The sequence below is a fragment of the Amblyomma americanum genome, chromosome 9 (genome assembly GCF_052857255.1).
Source record: "Amblyomma americanum isolate KBUSLIRL-KWMA chromosome 9, ASM5285725v1, whole genome shotgun sequence".
In the NCBI taxonomy this organism is placed as follows: Eukaryota; Metazoa; Arthropoda; class Arachnida; order Ixodida; family Ixodidae; genus Amblyomma; species Amblyomma americanum.
In genome coordinates, this window is record NC_135505.1 from 49,193,813 (window position 1) to 49,213,748 (window position 19,936).

The window sequence follows — 19,936 nt, forward strand, 5'->3', positions numbered from 1 at the left end:
GCTTTGGACACCGGAACAGCTACCCTGCTAACCTCGGTAAGGCTGACATAGGTGGCATATCTCCTAATGCCAGGCTCGCAATTCGTTGCCTGCAGAGCTAATAGGTCGGGTTGGGGGAGCGGTTTCTTTATGTACTGTTACAAGTTGGGCTGTTTTTCTGTGAAGCCTCGGCAATTCCACTGCCTGATTTGTAAATTTTCTGAGCTCGTATGATTATTTCGGGCCGTTAAAAGTATGAGATCCGTGCACGGATGCGTTCTCACTATCACTCGCGCTTGTGAGTGGTTTGTGAGCGCGTTGTGAGCGGGTGCAGGTGCCCTTGAGTTGTCTCGTGGATGCATTATGTGTGTGTGTGTGCTAGTTCTTCCTTCTGTTGTTATAGATCCACCATCTCCTGTTGCAGTAGCTGCATTGCTAGCAGTGTAGTTTGCTGCATAATCTGAATCATTTTGGTGGCTTCCTTGACTCCCTGTTTCAATTCAGGTGTGCTGCTGGCGCAGCCGGGTGTTTGTCCTTGGTGCTTTGCACTACTTCCATTTGCTGGATTGCAGCGCCAGTGTTCCCAGCTATCAGAGCGTTTTGAGGCTGCATGTTTTCGAGGCATAGAAACTCTGTCATGTCGTCTTTTCTAGTAGTTGTGTTTGCCCGGAGAAGGCGAGGCAGTTACTACTACCCAGAACTTTGCTGCGCTGCTACTAGTTCTTGGCTGGCTGTTGCTTGTTGCCCTGGGGGTCAGCAGGACCCGCGTTGAGCTGCTGCCTGGACCTGGACTGTGACCTGGACCCGGATTCTCACCAGGATCGGCTAGCACTGAGGGGAGTGCCTTGTTGCCTGATGAACCACCTTGGCGGCTTGATGGCTCCACGAGCGCTGCCTCAGCGGCTCTACCGATTGCTCTAGAGCGCTCCGAACGTGTGTCGTGCGCCATACAAAACGAGGTGATGAAGCCGCGTTGTAATGCGATACAATTATAGTTATTGTAACACCGAAACCCTGCTGATGTTCTAGACGAAATTTTCTGGTCAGTTAAGAGGGCACTCTACCTTGTGACGTCATCACAACTTGCGTACCGGGTTGTGAGAAACCTAGGTTCTAGCCAGAAACTTAGAAAATCGATATGTAAACTAAAAAAAATGTGATATGTGTAAATTTCGGCACGATAGCAGCACAGTACAGCGTATACATGCTACTGCAAATGGCAGCCCGAATATGGCTATTGATGAACCCAATGTTTTATAGAAATTTATGTAAACGCACACAGATGTTGCAACAGAGGCTACGACAAATGTAAATCTAATGCTTTCGCATTCCATTCTTAAGGTTACATCAGCGTCTCTATAGTTGTTTACTATGTGAAGCAACATGCAAAAAAGAAACTCATGGCTATAATATCGAGCTTTTCTGCAAGCGTCGCTGTAACTATCAGGTGCCGGCGAAGAGCGAAAAATTTGGAAGATTTTATTTAGGAAATATTTCACAAACGTCATCGTCTGTCGCACGGTGACTATGCTGTTTTGGCTTGAGCACAGAGCCATTCTGTTTTGCGCAGAGGCTGCAGCATATTTGTAGCAGCAAAATGCGGAAGCCCCCGTGCAGCGAGGTTTGTGTTGAACAACCTCACGCCGTCAACAAATACTTGAAATACTCCGGCCACTGAAACTCATGTCAGAGGCTTGACACGGGATATACGTGTTTCATAACACTAGCACCTAAAATCTCACATTTACACGCATGCTTGTCGCATGAAAGAAACAACAGAACTTCTAAAATGCGAACATGTACCACGAATGCTTTATTCGCTCAAATCTACACCAAAACATTCTCGAGGCAATAGAAACAAAACAAATCATCACGACCAGAGCTATTATACACCATCCAACAACGTCAAGAGCAGTTTTTATAAAAGCGACATTTTTCTCAGAGACATTTTTCTCGTTTTATTTTTACAGGAGTCATCAACCTGAGTTGGTTGCTGTGTTTGTTTTTCAAGCAGGCCTTGTAAACAAGTCATTCGAGTTGACGATATTCAGCTCATATCTCGATGCGCTGACATAAGTGTATAACACTTGCTGGCCTCGAAGCTTATCCCGAGGCTCCAACACTTCTTGGCTTCGTTAAGGCAACACGAATAAATAATTAAATCAAAGCAGCACTACATCCGAACATTCAAAGTTTTCAGCTATATAGAGTCCGTATAGAGTTTCATAAATGTTTTCTTTCTTTAATGCTCAAACCATTATACTCAATGCAAATCTCGGATATTCCGCCAGTGTTACAATATTACAATGAGGTTTTGATGCCGGAAATATACGGTGTGAAGGTTATTCCACGCTCCATTGCCGACAAGTAAAGTCATCGTTATCGTAGCTTTGATGCTACTGACCTTCGATGGAAGTAAGAGATTTCACTAAGTGGCGGCATGAACATCGCTTAGGAATCACCAAAATGCGTCAGTATCTGTTTCAACCAAGGGCTGTCTTTCAAAACGAATAGCACTTACCGCAGGTATACAGCGAGAAGGCAGCCATTCACAATACTACCCGCTTCTTACACAGCAAGAAATGCCCATGTTACTTTTATATACTTTCAGTTTCACGTTAAGAATACGTTTTGCAACCCTCCGCTGCACTACTGAGGCTTCCCTGAGGGACACAGAACACGTTGCCTGTTTGAGAAAATGAGTGGCGATCAGCGGGTTGTCAAAATCAGTGTATAACATTTATGTTTCGAACTCTGCTCACTTCACTTAAAAAGATATGAAATGCGCTGCTGAACATTCCATTCTCATGAACAAACATCTCGACCGCTCTTTTTAGCAGTGCACCTTGAACCAACAAAACATAGTTACAGACAAGCAGCGCCTGCTCAGAACTCACTACACGCGTACTGTTTAATGTTTCATAAAGTGTAAGGTGTTGCTCTCGCTCCAAAACATGCAAGAGGCTCAGGAGCAGTTGTTCTTCGGCCCTCCAAGATGCGAGCTTGCGAGAATAAATTAAGCGTAAATATTTGCGATGAGATGCAAACAACGCATTGAATGCCGCAGATTTCGAGCACATGAGACTTCACGTGAATGCGTAGACTGTGTCCTATTCTTAATAAAAGGAAAAGAAACTTTAATTTGCCATTGGAGTTAACATCGGCACTTCATAATCGAGAATACCTTTATTGTAGCCAGGAACTGGTCGCTCAATATTTTGGAAACACCTAACAGCATTAGATAGCAGCCACACATACTTACCTTTCGTTTTGCCGCATCTAGCTGCTTGCAACGCCCACTTGAAAAGCACAGCGTTCGTTCAAGTTGGTGTCGGAGCCAGGTTTAAAGGGCCTTGACACAACACTGTGCCGACCAAAAAAAGCCCCTTGAGGCACCTTAGCAGTAATTTGGTCCCGGAAGGTGTTTTCGTGAACGTGAAACAAGGCCGGCGAAACTATATATAAAGCATTCAGCTTTTCACTTTTTCCTCCTGTCCGTTTGCCCTCAAAATCAGCCTCACAAGGAAAAACCGTGCTGCCCAATGCCGATAAAACCATTATCTTCAGCGAGGGCGAAGCTGCCCACGAGAACGGGTGCTCAATGCCTGTCTCCCTACCACCATTCTCCAAGTTTTCCATGACGTCATCATGGTGGGGACGAGCATGCCGAAACAAGGAAGGCGACGTCGACTTTCCCTCCTTTTTAGCACCACACACCGCACCACGCCGTTTAATGTCGCTGGCATGGTCACTGCGGGATATGGAACCGATGAAAGGTGTCAAGACGCCCTGTAAAAGGCCCTTTTGAATTTACCTTCTTCACACGACACTCTGCCGATGCGGATCTCTCTCTACTCTGCCCATTTCAGAGTTACACTGGTTCAAATAAAGCAGCAGCTTCATCTGGGCATGCGCAGTTCATGCCGGCAACAGGTCCATCGACGGATGCTCGCAGATGCAAGCATACACCTTACATACCAAATTTCGAAAGTGCAGGTAAAGGCAAAAGATTATAGAAGCGACAGGACAAGCGCTTGTGCTGTTCAGTTCTATCGTCCTTTGTTTTTACCTCGCTCTCAAAATTCAGCGTGCTATGCCAACAAGGCTAAAACACAACTTTATGCACTCAACACTTCGCATGTGCAGTTTGCACTGCCTGGAAGTAGCATCCTGCCGGCATTGTCCACGTGCATTCGTTTTCAGCATGTTTTTCTTGGTGGGAGGCGAATTTTCGCGCACAGCGTATACGGCCGCACACAAGGCGAATTCCCTGAAGAAAGAACAGCGCCAGGTTCCTAATTGAATGTTTGGAAAGATTTATTTGTATTGGTGTTTTTCTAAGCCGCTCAAATCGGGGTGAAAAAAAAAACTGAAATTAAGCGCTTTTGACAGCAGGGTATCCTGCTATCTGTCCTTTTCAAGCACAGTACTGTCGGGAGAAAAGTTGTGCACACAATGGGATCTTCAAATAAACTACAAAGCAGCTCCATGTTTTCTGTGTTTTCGATAAGAGGGGCGCGGCGTATCGATACACGAGAACTGCAATACGTGCAGAAAAAAAGCAGCCCCCTTTTCGATTCGGTCGTCGTCAGGGACTGTAATCTAATTTAGCTGAAGGTCGCGTTGTACGCACCGCATTTACTCCCGACCGCTCCTGTCTAAGAAGCTATGTTCGCTCGAGAGAACTTAGACAAATAGGTGCGTTTACGTAGGTGCTGCAGCAGCACCGCCGATAGCGTTTCTTCTTTCTACGGGAACAGCGTCGTTATGTCGTTAGTCCAAGTCGACTATATGGTCGTAACTCGTAAATACGGAAAACATATGGACAAATCGACGTACCTAAATGAAGGTGCATGATATCCTCGAGCTCACGATACTTTTGAACACCTGGAGATAAGGTTGTGCATTTGGTGATTCATGCTCTATCAATAAAATCTAATAATAATTTAGCGGAAAATTCGAAGAACCTCGTCAGAGATCTGCAATGAGGTCGACTTGTAGTAAGAGATGTTTTTTGGATGTGGTAAAACGACTTATTTATGCATATTCGCGCTCTTCCTGGAGTCTTGTACAAAATTAACCTCAGGAATGAGTTGCACAGCAAAAGTTCATATCCGTGTTTTCTACCATATCATGTGTGAACAGTCTTCGATGTTCTCTTGGTTCCATAGCTTCTAAACGCTCGTGCCACTTGGCTAAAAGGCTAGCTACCTGTTGCATAGTCTCAGACATCGTGGGGATTTATAAATGCATTTGTGCGCATAGTTATCTTTGTAAGATTCAAATACTCAGTCAACTCGTTGCTAGTGGTCCTCCTGATCTTTAGCGATGCGAAAGCATAACGTGTACGACTGCGAAGAGAACTACGTTGAAGAAATCCGGAAGCCTACTTTCGCGTCAGACTGAAAGAGCAAGATAGGAGACCTGCGCTCGTACACAGATTGGTGCAATGTCAAGGGAAGTTTGCGGAACAACGGGGGAAGCATGCAATAACTTAAGCGGGCTCGGTAGTTCGCGCAGAAGAGAAGATGTGTGATTCCTCATATGGCACAGTACAATATACAGGCTGGTACAATGACATAAAAATAAACTGTGCACACCACATCAACACTACTAGAAAAATGAACCGTTACTTGTGCATACTCTGTTGACGTATAGAATTAGCGCTTAAAACAAAGAAAGGTGCATAAAATAACGACATATATATGTGTTTTTTTTTTTACTACGGGCAGAGCTGCGCCAGTTTCGTAAACATGTGGCTTCGCGATGCGAACAGAGCGATCGATTTGGTTTAAGGTGTACTCGAATTACTTTTTTTATGCTACCCCTTTGAATACAGATCAGTAAGCTAGATAACATACTGCTCTCGTATAACTTGCGCGTTTCCAAAATGCATCTTAAAAAGACATATTTTCCTGCGGCGTTCATGTTTTATAATCACCTTTTTTTATCACTGCGAGCAAGTATGCCGCGTTAGGCTTAAGAAATGACTGTTTTGAAATCACGAAGAGGAAGCAAATTTCACTTCTGAAGCTGATTCCACTAATAGAATTCGACTGCATCTAATTTGATACTTGGCACAGCATTGCACTGGGCTTTGAAAAGAAAACTGTACAGAATAGCAAAAGCTAGCGATAAACCAAATGAATCTACGCTACACGGAAGCTACAGGGGTGATCTCTCGTGCTATGCTCCACGATTTTGTGGGGGGCAGATGCCAGAGACACACTTTGTAGGGTCTACAGGCTTCTGTTTATTGAAAGCGTGTACTTTACGGTGCCGCCTATTGAGTTAGATGATGCTTCAAGAAACGCCATGCGCAGATGAATGATAGGAAGCTTAAGGGGAAGTGCATGCACGGTGCAGAGTGTCTAGGCTGCAGAACTGGCCAAGTGATGAACGTAAAATGAAAATTCCAAGTTGTTGCAGTTAGAATCCCGAGGTCCTGTCGATAGCACGCAGGCAAATCGAGGTCCCACTGTTATGGTAAGATATCTTTTAGGAAATTTTATTCTTTAAGTGAAGACTTGATACCCTTCAGTGGAGACTGAAAATTTCTAACTTCAAGGATATAATCCATTTCTGATCGTAGGAGCGGTCGTATTATCAAATATTGAACACGAATCAAAACTAGGATGTGTGCATACTGCTTTTTCATAACCAAATCGAATACAAATAGTGTGTCTTGGTTATCGAATCGAATACGAAAAGTGTAGGCTAATAGCGAATCTAACACGGATTAAAGGGTGAAGCAATGGAATCGAATACGAACCAAATATTTTTACGGAGACTCGTGCAGTATAAATGTTTGCACAGTGAATAATAGTATGAAACAGCTCAGTGTTGTCGGACACACTGCTGTACATTTCTACAATTTGTGGAAATCAACTACTTCGAGGAGATGGACCTTTCATGCCGCACCGACCGCTCGCGGTGGCATTCTGACGGGCGTCGGAGTGTTCACTCGTTTCGAAGCACTCGTCGAAGCGTCTGTCGATCAAAAGAAAATATTTTCTGTAGATCCCCACTTGAAGGTTACTCGTCAGGAACACTGTTACAAAAACGTTTTAGTTCAATTTCTTTCCGTATGTGTTTTGTTGACTCGATAGACGGTAAAATAATACGTGACAAAATGAATAAGAGAATGCGCGGAAAATGCCACTGATAGACATAAGTAGTGCCAGGCCGATCAAAGTTTTGAACACCTCTGGCCTTTTTAGCCTACCTGGTATCAAACAGCGGATATTACAAAGCATGGAGGGAAGCTGCTGCAGCGAATGCTAATTACAGTTTCTTCACAGTGCTCTACGGTGCCGGTAATGTGCTTGCACAGATGAGCTATACAGACCATACTCAAAAAATGGGCGTCACCTCACCAGTCAGGGGCGTAAAGCATCGCAACTCTCGGATAACCAGAGTGAATCTGTTTTTCACGAGAAAATAACAAGAATGACACGGATATCCCCTCTATAATAGTGACAGAATGAGCAGAAGCACAACAAAGCTTTCCATACATCCTCTCCTAACGTTCAGTGCTTCCTGTCACGCAGGAAAAGTGAGACTCCCGTGGAACTATTAGTTTGTGAAGTTTTCAGACAAATAGTTATTAGGTGCTCTGTATGATCGGTACACTGTGTTGCCATAATTTATTACACAACACCAGGAAATTTCGTCAGGGATAAATGAGTTTTCTCTAAGTGTGGTTCAGAATTACCCTTGAGGTTCTCTAAACCAAACTCATGCACAAACAATCTTCTTACACCATGTCGCCCTACAAAAGTTAAAAAAAAAATCTTCGTTCAACAAGGACTGTCTCCTTGAAATAGCTCGCGTAGGGCACAGTACCTATTACATTAAGCAACGCAACGAGGTTATCTGTACATTACTCGAGGTGCTCTGGCCTCACTTTCCTGTCCGTTCACTTCCAAAAAGTCTCCAGTAGTCAGAGCCGACAGTCGTTGCCGTTGACAACACGTCACTCTCGATCCAGCAAGTGTTGCTGATCAACATACCGCATCACGAACTGTAGAACCCAAGAGAGATTATTCCGCTGTAGGTAATGACAACACACATTCAGTTACCTTTGAGCCTCATGACACTGAGGCAAAATGCGGAAGGCACCCACGATGTGGCAGCAGCCATGGTTCAAGAAAAAACACTTTAGTTTGCCGAGAGCGCTATCAACGTTGGCATGCAGAGAGCCGCAGCGTTGGCACTGATCCCCTGAACCGAGATGCGTCAGTTGCTTCAAAGAGGAGGCATCGACTATATGGTGACACACTTAAAGCGTTGCTCAAGCCACAAAATTTGACAAATGAACATTTTCGCGGCAGTTCCTGCGAGCAAGTCGTTGCTACTCTCGAGCGGGAAATATGCGTCCCATGTGGCTTCGTGCAAAATAAATTTTACTACTACCCGTCGTGCGCTTCCAAGTGGCGTCAAAGAGCTAATAAGCTCTACCAACCAGTCGCTGCCAGCGCATTGCACATTCCTCAGTCACTGCAGCGCGTAGCTGTTGCGACAACGAAGGCTCCTTTGAGCACCAGCACGGCGTCACGTTTATAAGCTCATTCTCTGCCGAGTGCGAATGCGAAGGAGTGTGCGGTAACCACCTGTTGGGTACAATCTGGTGTAAGGCAATTAAGGTGGTCCTCTCCAAACATATCTGAGCGCTGCTTTTACGGCGTTCCGATAAAGCAGGCGGTCACTATAAAAGCAAAGAAAAAGAAAGAAGTCAAAACCAATTGCAAACGCAACTAATATCTTGATCACAATTCGTGTCAGCATCCTCCAAACATTGGAATACCCAACATGCAAGGAGATTCCAACACTTGTGCGGCCCAAATCTGCAGCAATATTTTTTAGTGGGACCCTTAATTTTTAAAGCTTTTGCAAGGCACCTGCAACGGCTACAGTTCAAGGAACTAGTTGGAGTTGCCTAACTAGATCTGAATTCCTGAGCTCTGGGCAAACATGGTCAGCAGTCATCTAAACGTCGACTCTGGCAACTCTGCGCCGACACCCAGGGCTAGGAGCACCCATCGTGGCGCCAGTGACTAAGAAGGATTCATACCGACACTGTAAGAACGCAACACCTAGTGTCAAGCTGACAGAGCACAAGCTTAGCGGCCACAAAGAGCACACAACATGACTTGGGCAACGCTGCCACTGCAGTCAGTGCCGCTGTTTTTCAGAAGGAATCCACCACTCTGTAGAGAGCCGTGTAGCCGCAGCAGCGTGCCCGTAGCTGGTCGACCAGCACGCATGCTTCGGGAACGTAGTCCATCAGCGTGGGGCACTCGCAGAGCAGCACGTACGTGATGCCATGGTCCTGCGGACAGATCTTCTTGTGGAAGGTGATGCGGCGCAGGCCGAGGTGCGGAGGCAGCCGCCGGTAGATCTGGCGCGCCCCGGTCCACAGCAGCCACGACCGGTCGAGCTTCTCGCGGTCTTCTCCGGGGAAGACGCGGAAGGCGGACAGGATGTAGCCGGTCTTGCTGGACTTCGGCTTCCGCGGCACCACGTCCACGGGGGGCCGGGCGATGGTGGCCACTTCGTCGTAGACGGCTGTCACAGCATGTTGCGCGGCAGAAGACATGCGATGAAAGCACAAGGTTGGAACGAAAGTTTCACGTGAGAATAATCACTTACGCTTCATTAGCGACAGTTTGTAGCAGCACCGCACAAAGGCTACAAGTAACTAAAACGCGACAGCATCAACCGCGCTCGATGTATCTTGTAAGTTTGATGATTGCGTCGCAAATATGACAATGTGAATACCGCGTTTATGTGCTTTATGTGTTTTAGTTCCATTGCCATCGAATCCAACCACAGCGGTAGTTATGCTTGATGATTCAAGACTTGCTTCGAAGAATCTGGCTTGTTTTTCAGAGAGTTACGAAAAAGAAAGCTTTGTCTAGTCCTATACCATGTTTGTGCTATATTTGTTCTCAAATTTACTTTTTGGCATTTCTCTACTTCGAGGAATAACACGCAATTAAGTGAAGGGGCCCATTATATACGGCTCTTTGGTAGCGTACATTCTGATATCGGCAGGAGAGGAGGAAACCTCAAACACGAAACTGGAACTGATTGCACGAGTGCTTGCGTGCCTTAACTATGTTTATACTCGCCACAGAGCGCGTACACGCATGATGGTCACGGCACGCCGTCTAACACAGCTCAGCCAGCAACGTGCCAACGCACAGGGTTTTTGACCTAGGTCTTTACACAGTTTTAAAATAGAATTTTGAATTACAACAGCGCTTTTTTCGGCATGGCATTGTCAGTGGTGTAGTACATCAGAAAACAGTTAAGATGTGCTAACTAGCAGGCTGATTAGCTAATATTGAATAGTTAACCTTTTAGCTATTACAGTTAGGCTCCTTAATTATTGAGAGGTGTGTAGTCCACCCTAAGTACTAATCAAATGAGGTTTAGAATTTCGAAAACACGGTTATCCTCGGCGCCCTGGCCAAACAAATTTTGCCTACAGCGCGCCAAAATACATGCGCTTTGGACAAGCTTGCAGGCAAAGCAACCTCTCCGCTGCACGTAACTCGTCGAAATAGCCAAAATTTGTTGGGTCACACCGCCGAGGCAAACCGCGTTTTCGAAATTCTAACAACTTATGCGGATACTTCTTACGGTGGGCTACATGCCTCTCAACAATAAAGGTGTCTAACAGCAATATATTGCTGTTAGACAGCAGATATAGTTAGACAGAAGGTCTCAATTTTTAACTACAGTTAAAAAGTTAGATCTTCAATATTATTTAACCAGCCTGCTAGTTAGCACGTCTTAGCTGTATTCTGATGTAGTACACCGCTAACATAGCTTTGCTGAAGAACACACTCTTCCAACTCAAAAAGCCTAGTTTTAAAAATTGTGTAAAATCTTAGGTAAAACGCCCTGTATATCGCCTCTATGTGTCCCTATGCACCCCACGGAAACCGCGCATTCGAAGGCACCGTGCCAGCACTGATTGGCCGGATGGAACCCGAGACCTCCCTCCTCGTTGATGTATCAGTTGTACTTCGGCATTTCGTCAGATACGTGTGGCAAACCTTCCTGAAGCTGCTCACGGGCTACCAGATACGCCCTCCTGGATGGGTGCGGGTTAATGTCGACCTGATGGTGGTGTTTAAAGTGCGCCGAAATGGCACGATGAAATAGTGCGTTTTCCTTTTATGTGTATCAGAACCCGGCCGCCGCCTCTGGTATTCGCTTTCAGGGCGCTTGGCAGCGCAGGCAATTCCGATAGCCACTCATCCGACGCTACGCCCATAGCCACTCATCCGACGCCAACCGCATAGAACCACGTTCATTACGGTTGGCGCATCCCTCTTCGAGCGACACCACATCGAGACAATCGTAACAGTAAAGAAGAGGTGTAGTTTTTAACAAAGCCATTACTTTTTCATGCGCCGGGATTGTCAGATTATAAATGCACTTGAAAGAATGAACCCTGCGGCCCAGAATTGCTGTTGGAGGTCATTAATTATTCAAAAGGCAGGAAATGGTACTCCGTTGGAAAAGGACCGTTGATGTCTGCTTTACGGCAAGCGTTAATTTTAAATCCGCATAGTAAACGAAAATCGCATATTCAACAGGCCAGCTGCATTCACTGTTCCGGAATTACGTTGCTGCTCTCGCGCTTGCTATGACCTGATTGTGAATCTTTGCACGTAGTGAGCCGGCGCTGGGCGGAGCCAGTCGTTCTATACAGCAAAGCTATGTCTGAAACAGACTGACGAAGGACCATGCAAGAAGCTCAGTCTTAAAAGATTGCTGTTATTATCGAAGCAAACAAAAAATTAGGAGTCACGGAATCTTATTCAACGTTCAAAGGATCATTTCACCACCATTAAAAGTGGAATTCGCAAACAGCTGGCTGTATGCATGGGAAGATTGATACTCGTGTTTCTTCAAGCATTCGTGCGTGAGAAAGAAGACTACAGTAGTCCATGAGTTTTATGCTCTAGATGACTTTGCTTGGCGCCATCATAGTTCCAAATGCTTAACGTTGTGAAGTCATAGCAGTTTAATGCGTCGCAGAATTGGTTATGCTTTATACATCAGGAAAACTCCAAATCCATGCTTTAGTTGCTGTGGGCCCGTACGCGGTTCGAAAACCGCCAGAGTGCATGGACGTTTTTACCAAAAGATGACTGCTCGCATTTTCCTTCCCACTCCGGTGCGCACAGCCAGTGTACATTCTTTTGTTCAGAATTTGACTCGCTCCAGAGGACTGCTCCCAAAGGGAACAGACGAAATGCGGCCGCCCGATATAAGAATCGCCAAACACAGGCCTCGTTTCGACTCCGCTGCGTTGAATGCAAAGGCTCGAGAAGAGCCTGGGCGTCGATATTTGCGTTGCAAATGTATGCGAAGTCGGCTAGACTAGACTGGTTCGCTTCATCCCTTGAATTCTGGATTGGCAGTTTTTTAGCATTGATTCTTGTCAACAAGCGGAGAAAGCGGCTGCAAAGTTTGTTCCACCCACTTTCATTCTTTTTTCGCTTAACTGAGTACTCTTCCACATCTGTGTATCCGATATCCCTTTGTTCTGAACGGTCGTGTCATGGACAAAATTTATTCTCTATCCTTATTGTCGACAGCGTCCCGATGGCTTAAACCATACGTTCAGGTCAGCGCACAATACCGACTGTTTTTTTTTGTTCTCGTGGCTGTCATTTCTGAGTTTAATGTGTATAATTATGGATATTTAGAGCCCCCACTGGCGGCAAGTAATTCTTTCAGGAATGCATGAAGCCTAAGCACCCATATTATAAGCGGCTATGACAAAGCTTGAAAAGTGGGTCGTTTTTATTCCGCTCCTTGTAAAATTGTTGCGTTCTCCTCTAACCAACACACCGAGCGCTTTGCTTACCAAGGAGGGCGAAAAGTAGGTCAAACATTAGCGTTTATCCTATATCTCAACCCTCTTGGTGAGAATTCGCGAATACTTTTAAAAGTAATTCTTCACATAGCCCAAGCAAAAGTATGCCAGCACGCAATCTTCTTTCGAGGAAGTAGTCCTCAAAACACTTCCTATCGCGAATTACTGAGCGTCGACATTTAGTTCCTGAGGGCCTAAGTTGTTGCTTAGAACACCTTACACCGTAGCTCCTTATTTAACGTTCTGTAATAGGGCGCTTAGCAACACGCTACACTTGCCTTTGAACTGAAGCACACCAGACAGGTGAACGAGATTTGCGTTATTAGACCTGAGCCACAAATATCTAAAACTTAAACGCACAAAACAGCAGCCAGATCCCAAGCCTAAGCACTTAATGACGACTTCAGTATATATAAACCCTCTTTTATAACGGTAGCAGCAATTTAAAAGGCACTTCAAAGAAACATAATGGGTGCTGAAGAGCGTCGACGTACATTGCGTGGTGGTACAGCCCGTTCGGGAAGGTGCCATGGCACCCGGTGCTCCATCCATTGGTGGCAGGGGTCTAAGCGCTTGATGTCCCTCGATGCGAACATTGCAGATGTGGTGTTGAGAAGAACATAAGCCGCGCCTCATAACCCCCACGGTGTTAGCTTCGTCTGGATGACGAGTCTGATGTAGTACCACGCAGCTGCTTTCTTAGGCGATCACGACGAGGCAGGGCGGAGCCAGAGCTTGGGCCCCTGCAGCCGGCTTTCATATTCTTTTCCCTCAGGCTGCAGGGTAACTGGGTGTCCCGATACCCTGTCTCTACTGGCTTAACCTAGCTCGCGCATTTTAGTGCACTTTATTGGAGTGTCAGAAGTGTGAAGGTCTCTTCGGCTTGGCTTCGGCAACACTTGTGACGCTATATGGCAAGTTGGCGCAATAAAAAATATTTGCAACGTCGAAACACTTTACGATGTCTACTAAACAGCACAAAATCAAGACGGGACGGGGCGCGCAGTTTAGGTGTTATGAACGACCAAATCACCCAACCAGCGTCAGCCACGATGTCTGTTTTTCCCTCTAGGCTGTAAACTTGTGGCATATTGGCGCTAACCTTACGGCTGACACTGGAAAGCTGCCAGTTTTTCACAACGAGGCTTCCGTCGCAGACCCCGCGGTCACGTCATGTAATGCTGCCTCTGCCGCCTGAACCTCTGGGACCTTGCCCCCGCTTCGCCAGAGGCAACACCTGCTCCACCTTGATCGCCAAGCTTCTCAAACACGCAACATTCGAGAGGCAGCGACTATAACCGCTGCTGGGGTCGCAAAAGCTCGGCAGCCGTTAGCTGGTGTGCCATGTTGGACGTCACCTCTAAATTATCAGTGACAAGGCCGCCACTTTTGACCAACGCCTTCTGAAAGCGCGCTTCTTTCCGCCAGCCCTATGTGCCTGCCTGCTGCACTACGCCTCTCCACCAGGTTCGATACTGCAACATTTAACCCGTCATCGTGAGAACACACCGCGAAGCACGAGGACAATGAGCTAGAAACGGAAAAGGTAGGAGAAACACTTTTGTGTCCTTGCGCTGTGTTTTCACAACGCAGTGCCAACTTGCCCGTCAGCTCTGTCTGGTTGCCCGTCCTGTGGACTGCGCCATGAAAGTATCTCACACAACCAGTTCCTTCCGCCCAGGTATCCACTTAGGCACGGAAAGAGTCGCATGCGTCGCCGCGCCTACTAAGCGGCATTGCGCGCACTACAGATTCGACAGCCAGCTTCAGCACTCATCCGCGCACAATGCGGCGCTGTCTATAATATCACGGTACTAGTCACGGCTCCGGTATTCTCCGTGCCGGTGACCTAGATGGGGTCGCTGAGGCCCGGTATTGCTGGTACCTCCGAAAATTCGATGAGGTTGTTTGGAAGTGGAGTGGACTCCTCGTACGCACCCCTCGCCAGTGCCACAGCGCAACAATATAAGCAGCCAGTGGCTTTTGTAAAGAGAACAGAAACACATATCTCCGTGCTTGAAAGTGCATCTGCATTTCCTTCTGTCTCGCAAGTTTGAACAGATGCAGAGGGGACGAGCGCAGTTCGAAATACGCTCGTCCTTTTCGAATATCTTCTGTGTCCTGTATGTTGCACAGTTTGTATTTTACAATCACGCGATACCAACCAGTCCTCCGAAGCACGCTCCACAACGTCTTAACGACAACCTTGCTACGTTATGAAGGACGACACCGCCAAGCGTCTAATCGGCTCAAGATCACATAATGTCTCCTTTCTGCCTAGTACCGAAGAAGATTTCAGGCGATGGACACCCATGGGATGGTTTGCTGCTGTAAGAATTCCACAGGTTCCAACCGCTGCCCGCTATCTCACATAGCAGACTTCACGGCAATGCAACACTGCTTTAAAATCGATTTTTTTTATTGCTTGCTATGAATTTCTTTTCCACACATGAGGTGCCCCCGAGATGTAGAGAAAATGTGATTTCGGCTCTGCGAAAAATTCTGGTCTCTACGAGTCCCCTCACGAGGAATGGTTGCCCTCGTGGTTTTTTTCATAGAAAGTTCACGCTCTTTCTTCAACACTGCGATAGACGTGAAGCAACTCAGCGGCATTGTCGCGATACTTCAACACTGCAAGTGGTTAGGAAAGAAGCAATCAGCTTTCCGTATAGTTTAAGTGTTCAGCCTGGAATATGTACACAGCGCACAATTTGTAAGCGTAACGCATGTACCAACTGCACGCTCAAGAACACTGCAGTTTCTCGTCGACATTAGTGCTGCAGGCGGGAAAATCGCACGAGATGCGTCCTGACGCCTCCGGCCCTGAACCAAGCTGGTGTTACGGCTACCGCTAAGGGTACAATGCATCGCCTGCGACTGATCCGGCCCCTTCAGTAGTTTTTAAGATGGCACTTTTGTTATAAAAAAAGCTGTAGTCGATTAAAACGCTTTCAAGAACTCGAATGCGCGGATTAGCATGCAGTGATCACGCGAAATTCGTCATTGTTTGAGGGGATACTTACAAGATCTGTGCGATGCGGAATCTGCAGCTCGTATACTGGTACTTTTTGTATCGTGCCGAAATTACCATCGTTCTTTCAATTTGGTCCCCATCACACACCTCACACGTGACTTCAAAGCTCCTACTCCCTGTCCTGTCGGGCAGAGGAGCGGATAAAGTGGTACTTCTTAGAGGCAGAAGTTTTCACCATTCCTATGTTAATTTCTAATACAAACGTGGCTTGATACCCATAGAGAAAGCAAGGCTGAGGGCGGCGGTTATCAAGAAAAACAAAAATATTTGGTCCAAAGACACAATTTTATTTTTTTTGCCGTTATTCTGCGCTGAGCACATCGTAATTAATCCCTGTCGTGACAAAAAACATAGATGTCCCAGATGCAAGGTGGTGATGATACGATAATAGAATTTAAAAGAAGAAACATCGCGATGAAACACGGACAACGAAGAAACGACACACACGAGTGCTGACTCACAACTCTGAGCTATGAGTCAGCGCTGAGTTGTGAGTCACCACTCGTGCGTGTCATTTCTTCGTGTGTCCGCGTTTTAATAGCGCTGTTTCCTCTTGCATTATCAACTAGCCCGGAACCTTGCACTTCGATAATAGAAGTAGAATCCTATTTAGAATAGGAAAATAGTTGTATTATCATCCCATAGCACAAGTCTGTAATGCCTGTAGAAACGTATTTTGTTCATAAAATGGACCCCGGAAACGATAGATTAAATGAGGAAAGCCTCTCGGTTGACATAAAAGCAGCTACTAATATGTATTGAAGCCGTACGTAGCAAAGCATGTGGGAAACAAGAAAGATGGCTAGAATTACCGCCAGCCGCTCCTTATTATCCCCAGAAAAAATAAGCTTCCTCTTTATTAGCTCCCCAAGGGAAGCTACCGTCCATTAGAAGATTGGTCGTCGGACCTTCGTGCTTTTAGTGTTGGATCCATTATCGCCTGGAGACAGCGTCCTTTGCCACCCAAGAAGCAGGTGGAAAGAGAACACAATGAAAAGGTTCCCGGCCGCCTGGGACTCTTGTCGCCGGCAGTTCCCGCTCCTTTGTTTATTGCGGGCGGAATCGAAGCTGAGGCTGAGAAATAGTTCCCGTAACTTTCTTCGCTCAGCAATTTTCCTCACGTAGAATGAACATTTTCACTTGGACTACGTTCTTGCACTTGTGGCCATCTATTCAGGAAACAACAGCAGCTCTTAAATATTGCTAGGAACTGTTCAGCTTTGTATACTTACCTTGCATGTAAAGTCCTTTCTTTCTGCGGCATTGTTTTTACGTCCGTCTAGCGATGAATAATCGCATGCTTTTAGAACGCAGGGCGTCGTTGATTTTCACTGCCTACTAGAAGCATAACATCCTATTTAATACTTCGGTAGGCAACAACTCTTGCCACAACTATTAGACGCGATACACTACTTTAGGCCATTCCAACTGACTGAAACACCCCCCTGACACACTATAATCATGCACATACTTAATAATGTTAGGCCCACTAATACAGCCGTTGTTGATATTAACATATTAACATATTTTAGCCTTACTGACCAAAAACCTTGTGTTTGGCGCTCTTTGGCCTTAGGTGCCCCTGAACTAAAAAAAAACAGCATAATCGTCATTCAATACTGTGTAAATTCGTTTTGAAAAAAGAACAGACACAGTCTCTTGTGTTTAAGATGGCAAAAACATCCATAATTGCGCGTATTTTTTTCTGTGTCGTCTGCGCATACAGCGATCATAATATCGCTGTTCTTATCATTACCGCAAAATTTTTATGCTCGCAGGATTAAATTTCTAAGGTGCTTCACTGGCACTGGTATACATCCTTTGTTAAAATTTTTGTACTCGAGTTGGGGTAGGGGGTTCTTGCCGCATCCGTTAAAGTCCTTACCCTTGAAGAGAATAGCGTTAATCTTACCTTTAATACACTTGGAACACGGGATAAATATAATAAACCACACACCGTAGCCCAGAAACAAGCGCCTTTGGGCAATTCATGTTTTGCAGCGAGAGTGGATCATAGCAGCTAAGGCCATCAGTTGCAGTTTAGGAATAATATTCGGCCCTACGTGCATCATCCTACACCGAAACCACTGTAACGATGAGCGCTTAGAGACTTATGATAGAAACAGCGAATGTAACCCGGGCACAACAAATTATTTCGATTCAACATCTTCATCCCTATCATGTTATATGCTCATGCTCCCTTTTCCATGGTGCGGGTAATTACATCCTTACGCTGTCACTATGACATCCTCATAGAGCAGCGGGGCAGGTACCAGGAATAATAGGTATTACTCGTATATTTATGATGATATGAAATGACCTTAATGGAGCGTTTGATAAGGTAATATTTAACCGCAGGCGTTTTTGGGCTACGCTAGGACGCGCACATCGGAATCTAGTCCAGCATTGGAGTCTTGGGCCTCTGTGAGATTCGTGAGCTTTTAACCTCTATTCTACCCTGCCCTCTTCTATGTCGTGTGCATACACCAGCAGCAACCGTCAGCAAAGTGTGTTTATAAGAGCGTAAAATATTTACGAATATTTGCACTTTTTTTGAAATTATAGCTAAGCTCAATCATTGTGGCGGATGTTTGCACCTGTCGCGTCACCATATTTTGTAGTTGGCAAGCACCAATTTCGCTGAGACAGTGCTATGAGTGTTGGAAGCGATTCATCAGGAAATAATTCCATCCGCTCACTGTTTTTCTCGTAAAGGACAGGCATAAGCTGTACCTGTGTGATGTATCCGCTCTCCCTCTGGCCCAGCATCCTGGTGGCTTTCCATCTGCATGATTAGCCGCACTGGATCGCACCGAGCTGCGTCGCACACCAGGTACGTCACGAAGGGGAACTGACCTGGGTGAAAAGGAAGCCGGCGCTAAGGTGTAAATGCGCTCCTCTCTACAATGCTGCTGACCACAGAGGAGCTGGAAAAACTTTAGAAAAGCTACTTTACAGCACATGTAGCGCATACTAGAGGGTGACGATTTAAGAAAATTTAACCGAAGAGTGACTGGCAGGAAAAAGCAATTTGCTGCTTGGTTTTTGGTTTCGTTACACAACTGTAAAATACTTATTTGTACTGAAAGAGAAGTTAGAGACGCTTGCACAGTCTTGGTTGATTTTTTAAACTCCAGCTTGACATCTGCGCAGAAAAATGACGATCCTTTGAAATCCGGGCACATAAACCAAGGGGGCAAGAGTTACGCCAACAAAGGATGCGACATGCCTTTCTATGATGGCTGCGGGCGACAAAGCATCACAGAACACTATTGCACGGACGAAGCCGCCAGATCTGTCCGTATCGGTGAGTGCGTGAACGCCTCAATTGAGAGGGCTCATGCAGCGGGTAGACTTTGTTCCGTCTGTCTTCTTGTCTACGGCGACTGAAAGTACCTTTGCGAGGTCACCTGTTGCCCCAGGTGTTGCTTCAAAAAAAAATGGCCACTCATTCGTCGTTGATACGGCCGCATGCATGCCTGCGCAACTGTGACGGAACGACTGAAGAAATATTTTTGTAACGTCCCGAGTTATCGGCTAAACGGTAAATTGAGCGTTGGGCTACAAGAAGCTTAGAACCTCGCCCAACGACGATGATTGCAGAGACGACGATGATTCTGATTCGCGAGGTAGTCGTTATTGCGTGACCTATTGTTATTCGGCCGCCACGCATTAGCTTCACTTCTCATTTGTCCTCACTTGACTCCTAGAGTTCTCTTTTGTATCCGCTCTTCCCTTTTATCCGGTGTAGTGCAGCCAGTTGGCACAGTTGGCACACACTTCTGGCTAACCTCCGCCCCTGTCGTCTTCCTCTTTATCTCTCTTTAAGCACGTGGTGAACAAGATAGGGAAGTGCGGTTATGAAAGATTTCTTTTTGAAGTACCGGCAAAGCCAATTCAAATTATATCGCACACCCACATACACACAGAAACAACAATTGCGTCTTCTTGCGGCAACTTATGAACTATAGATGCATTTTACTGGAGATGAAGATTATGAAATGAGCACTGGGGGTCCGCAA

The 19,936-nt window shown here is 45.9% G+C and overlaps 1 protein-coding gene across 1 annotated transcript in view; it reads right to left on the reverse strand.

Annotated features, from left to right (window-relative positions):
- Nucleotides 1-1,769: 1,769 nt before the first annotated feature.
- LOC144105326 (uncharacterized) overlaps nt 1,770-19,936 on the reverse strand; it is a 263,954-nt gene continuing 245,787 nt past the window's right edge. Inside the window, exons 8-9 of the mRNA XM_077638461.1 lie at nt 18,648-18,770; nt 1,770-9,546 (exon numbers count right to left, since the gene is read on the reverse strand). Of these exons, the coding sequence (XP_077494587.1) occupies nt 9,170-9,546; nt 18,648-18,770 (500 nt within the window). The 3' untranslated portion in view covers nt 1,770-9,169. The remainder of the gene's footprint in view (nt 9,547-18,647; nt 18,771-19,936) is intronic.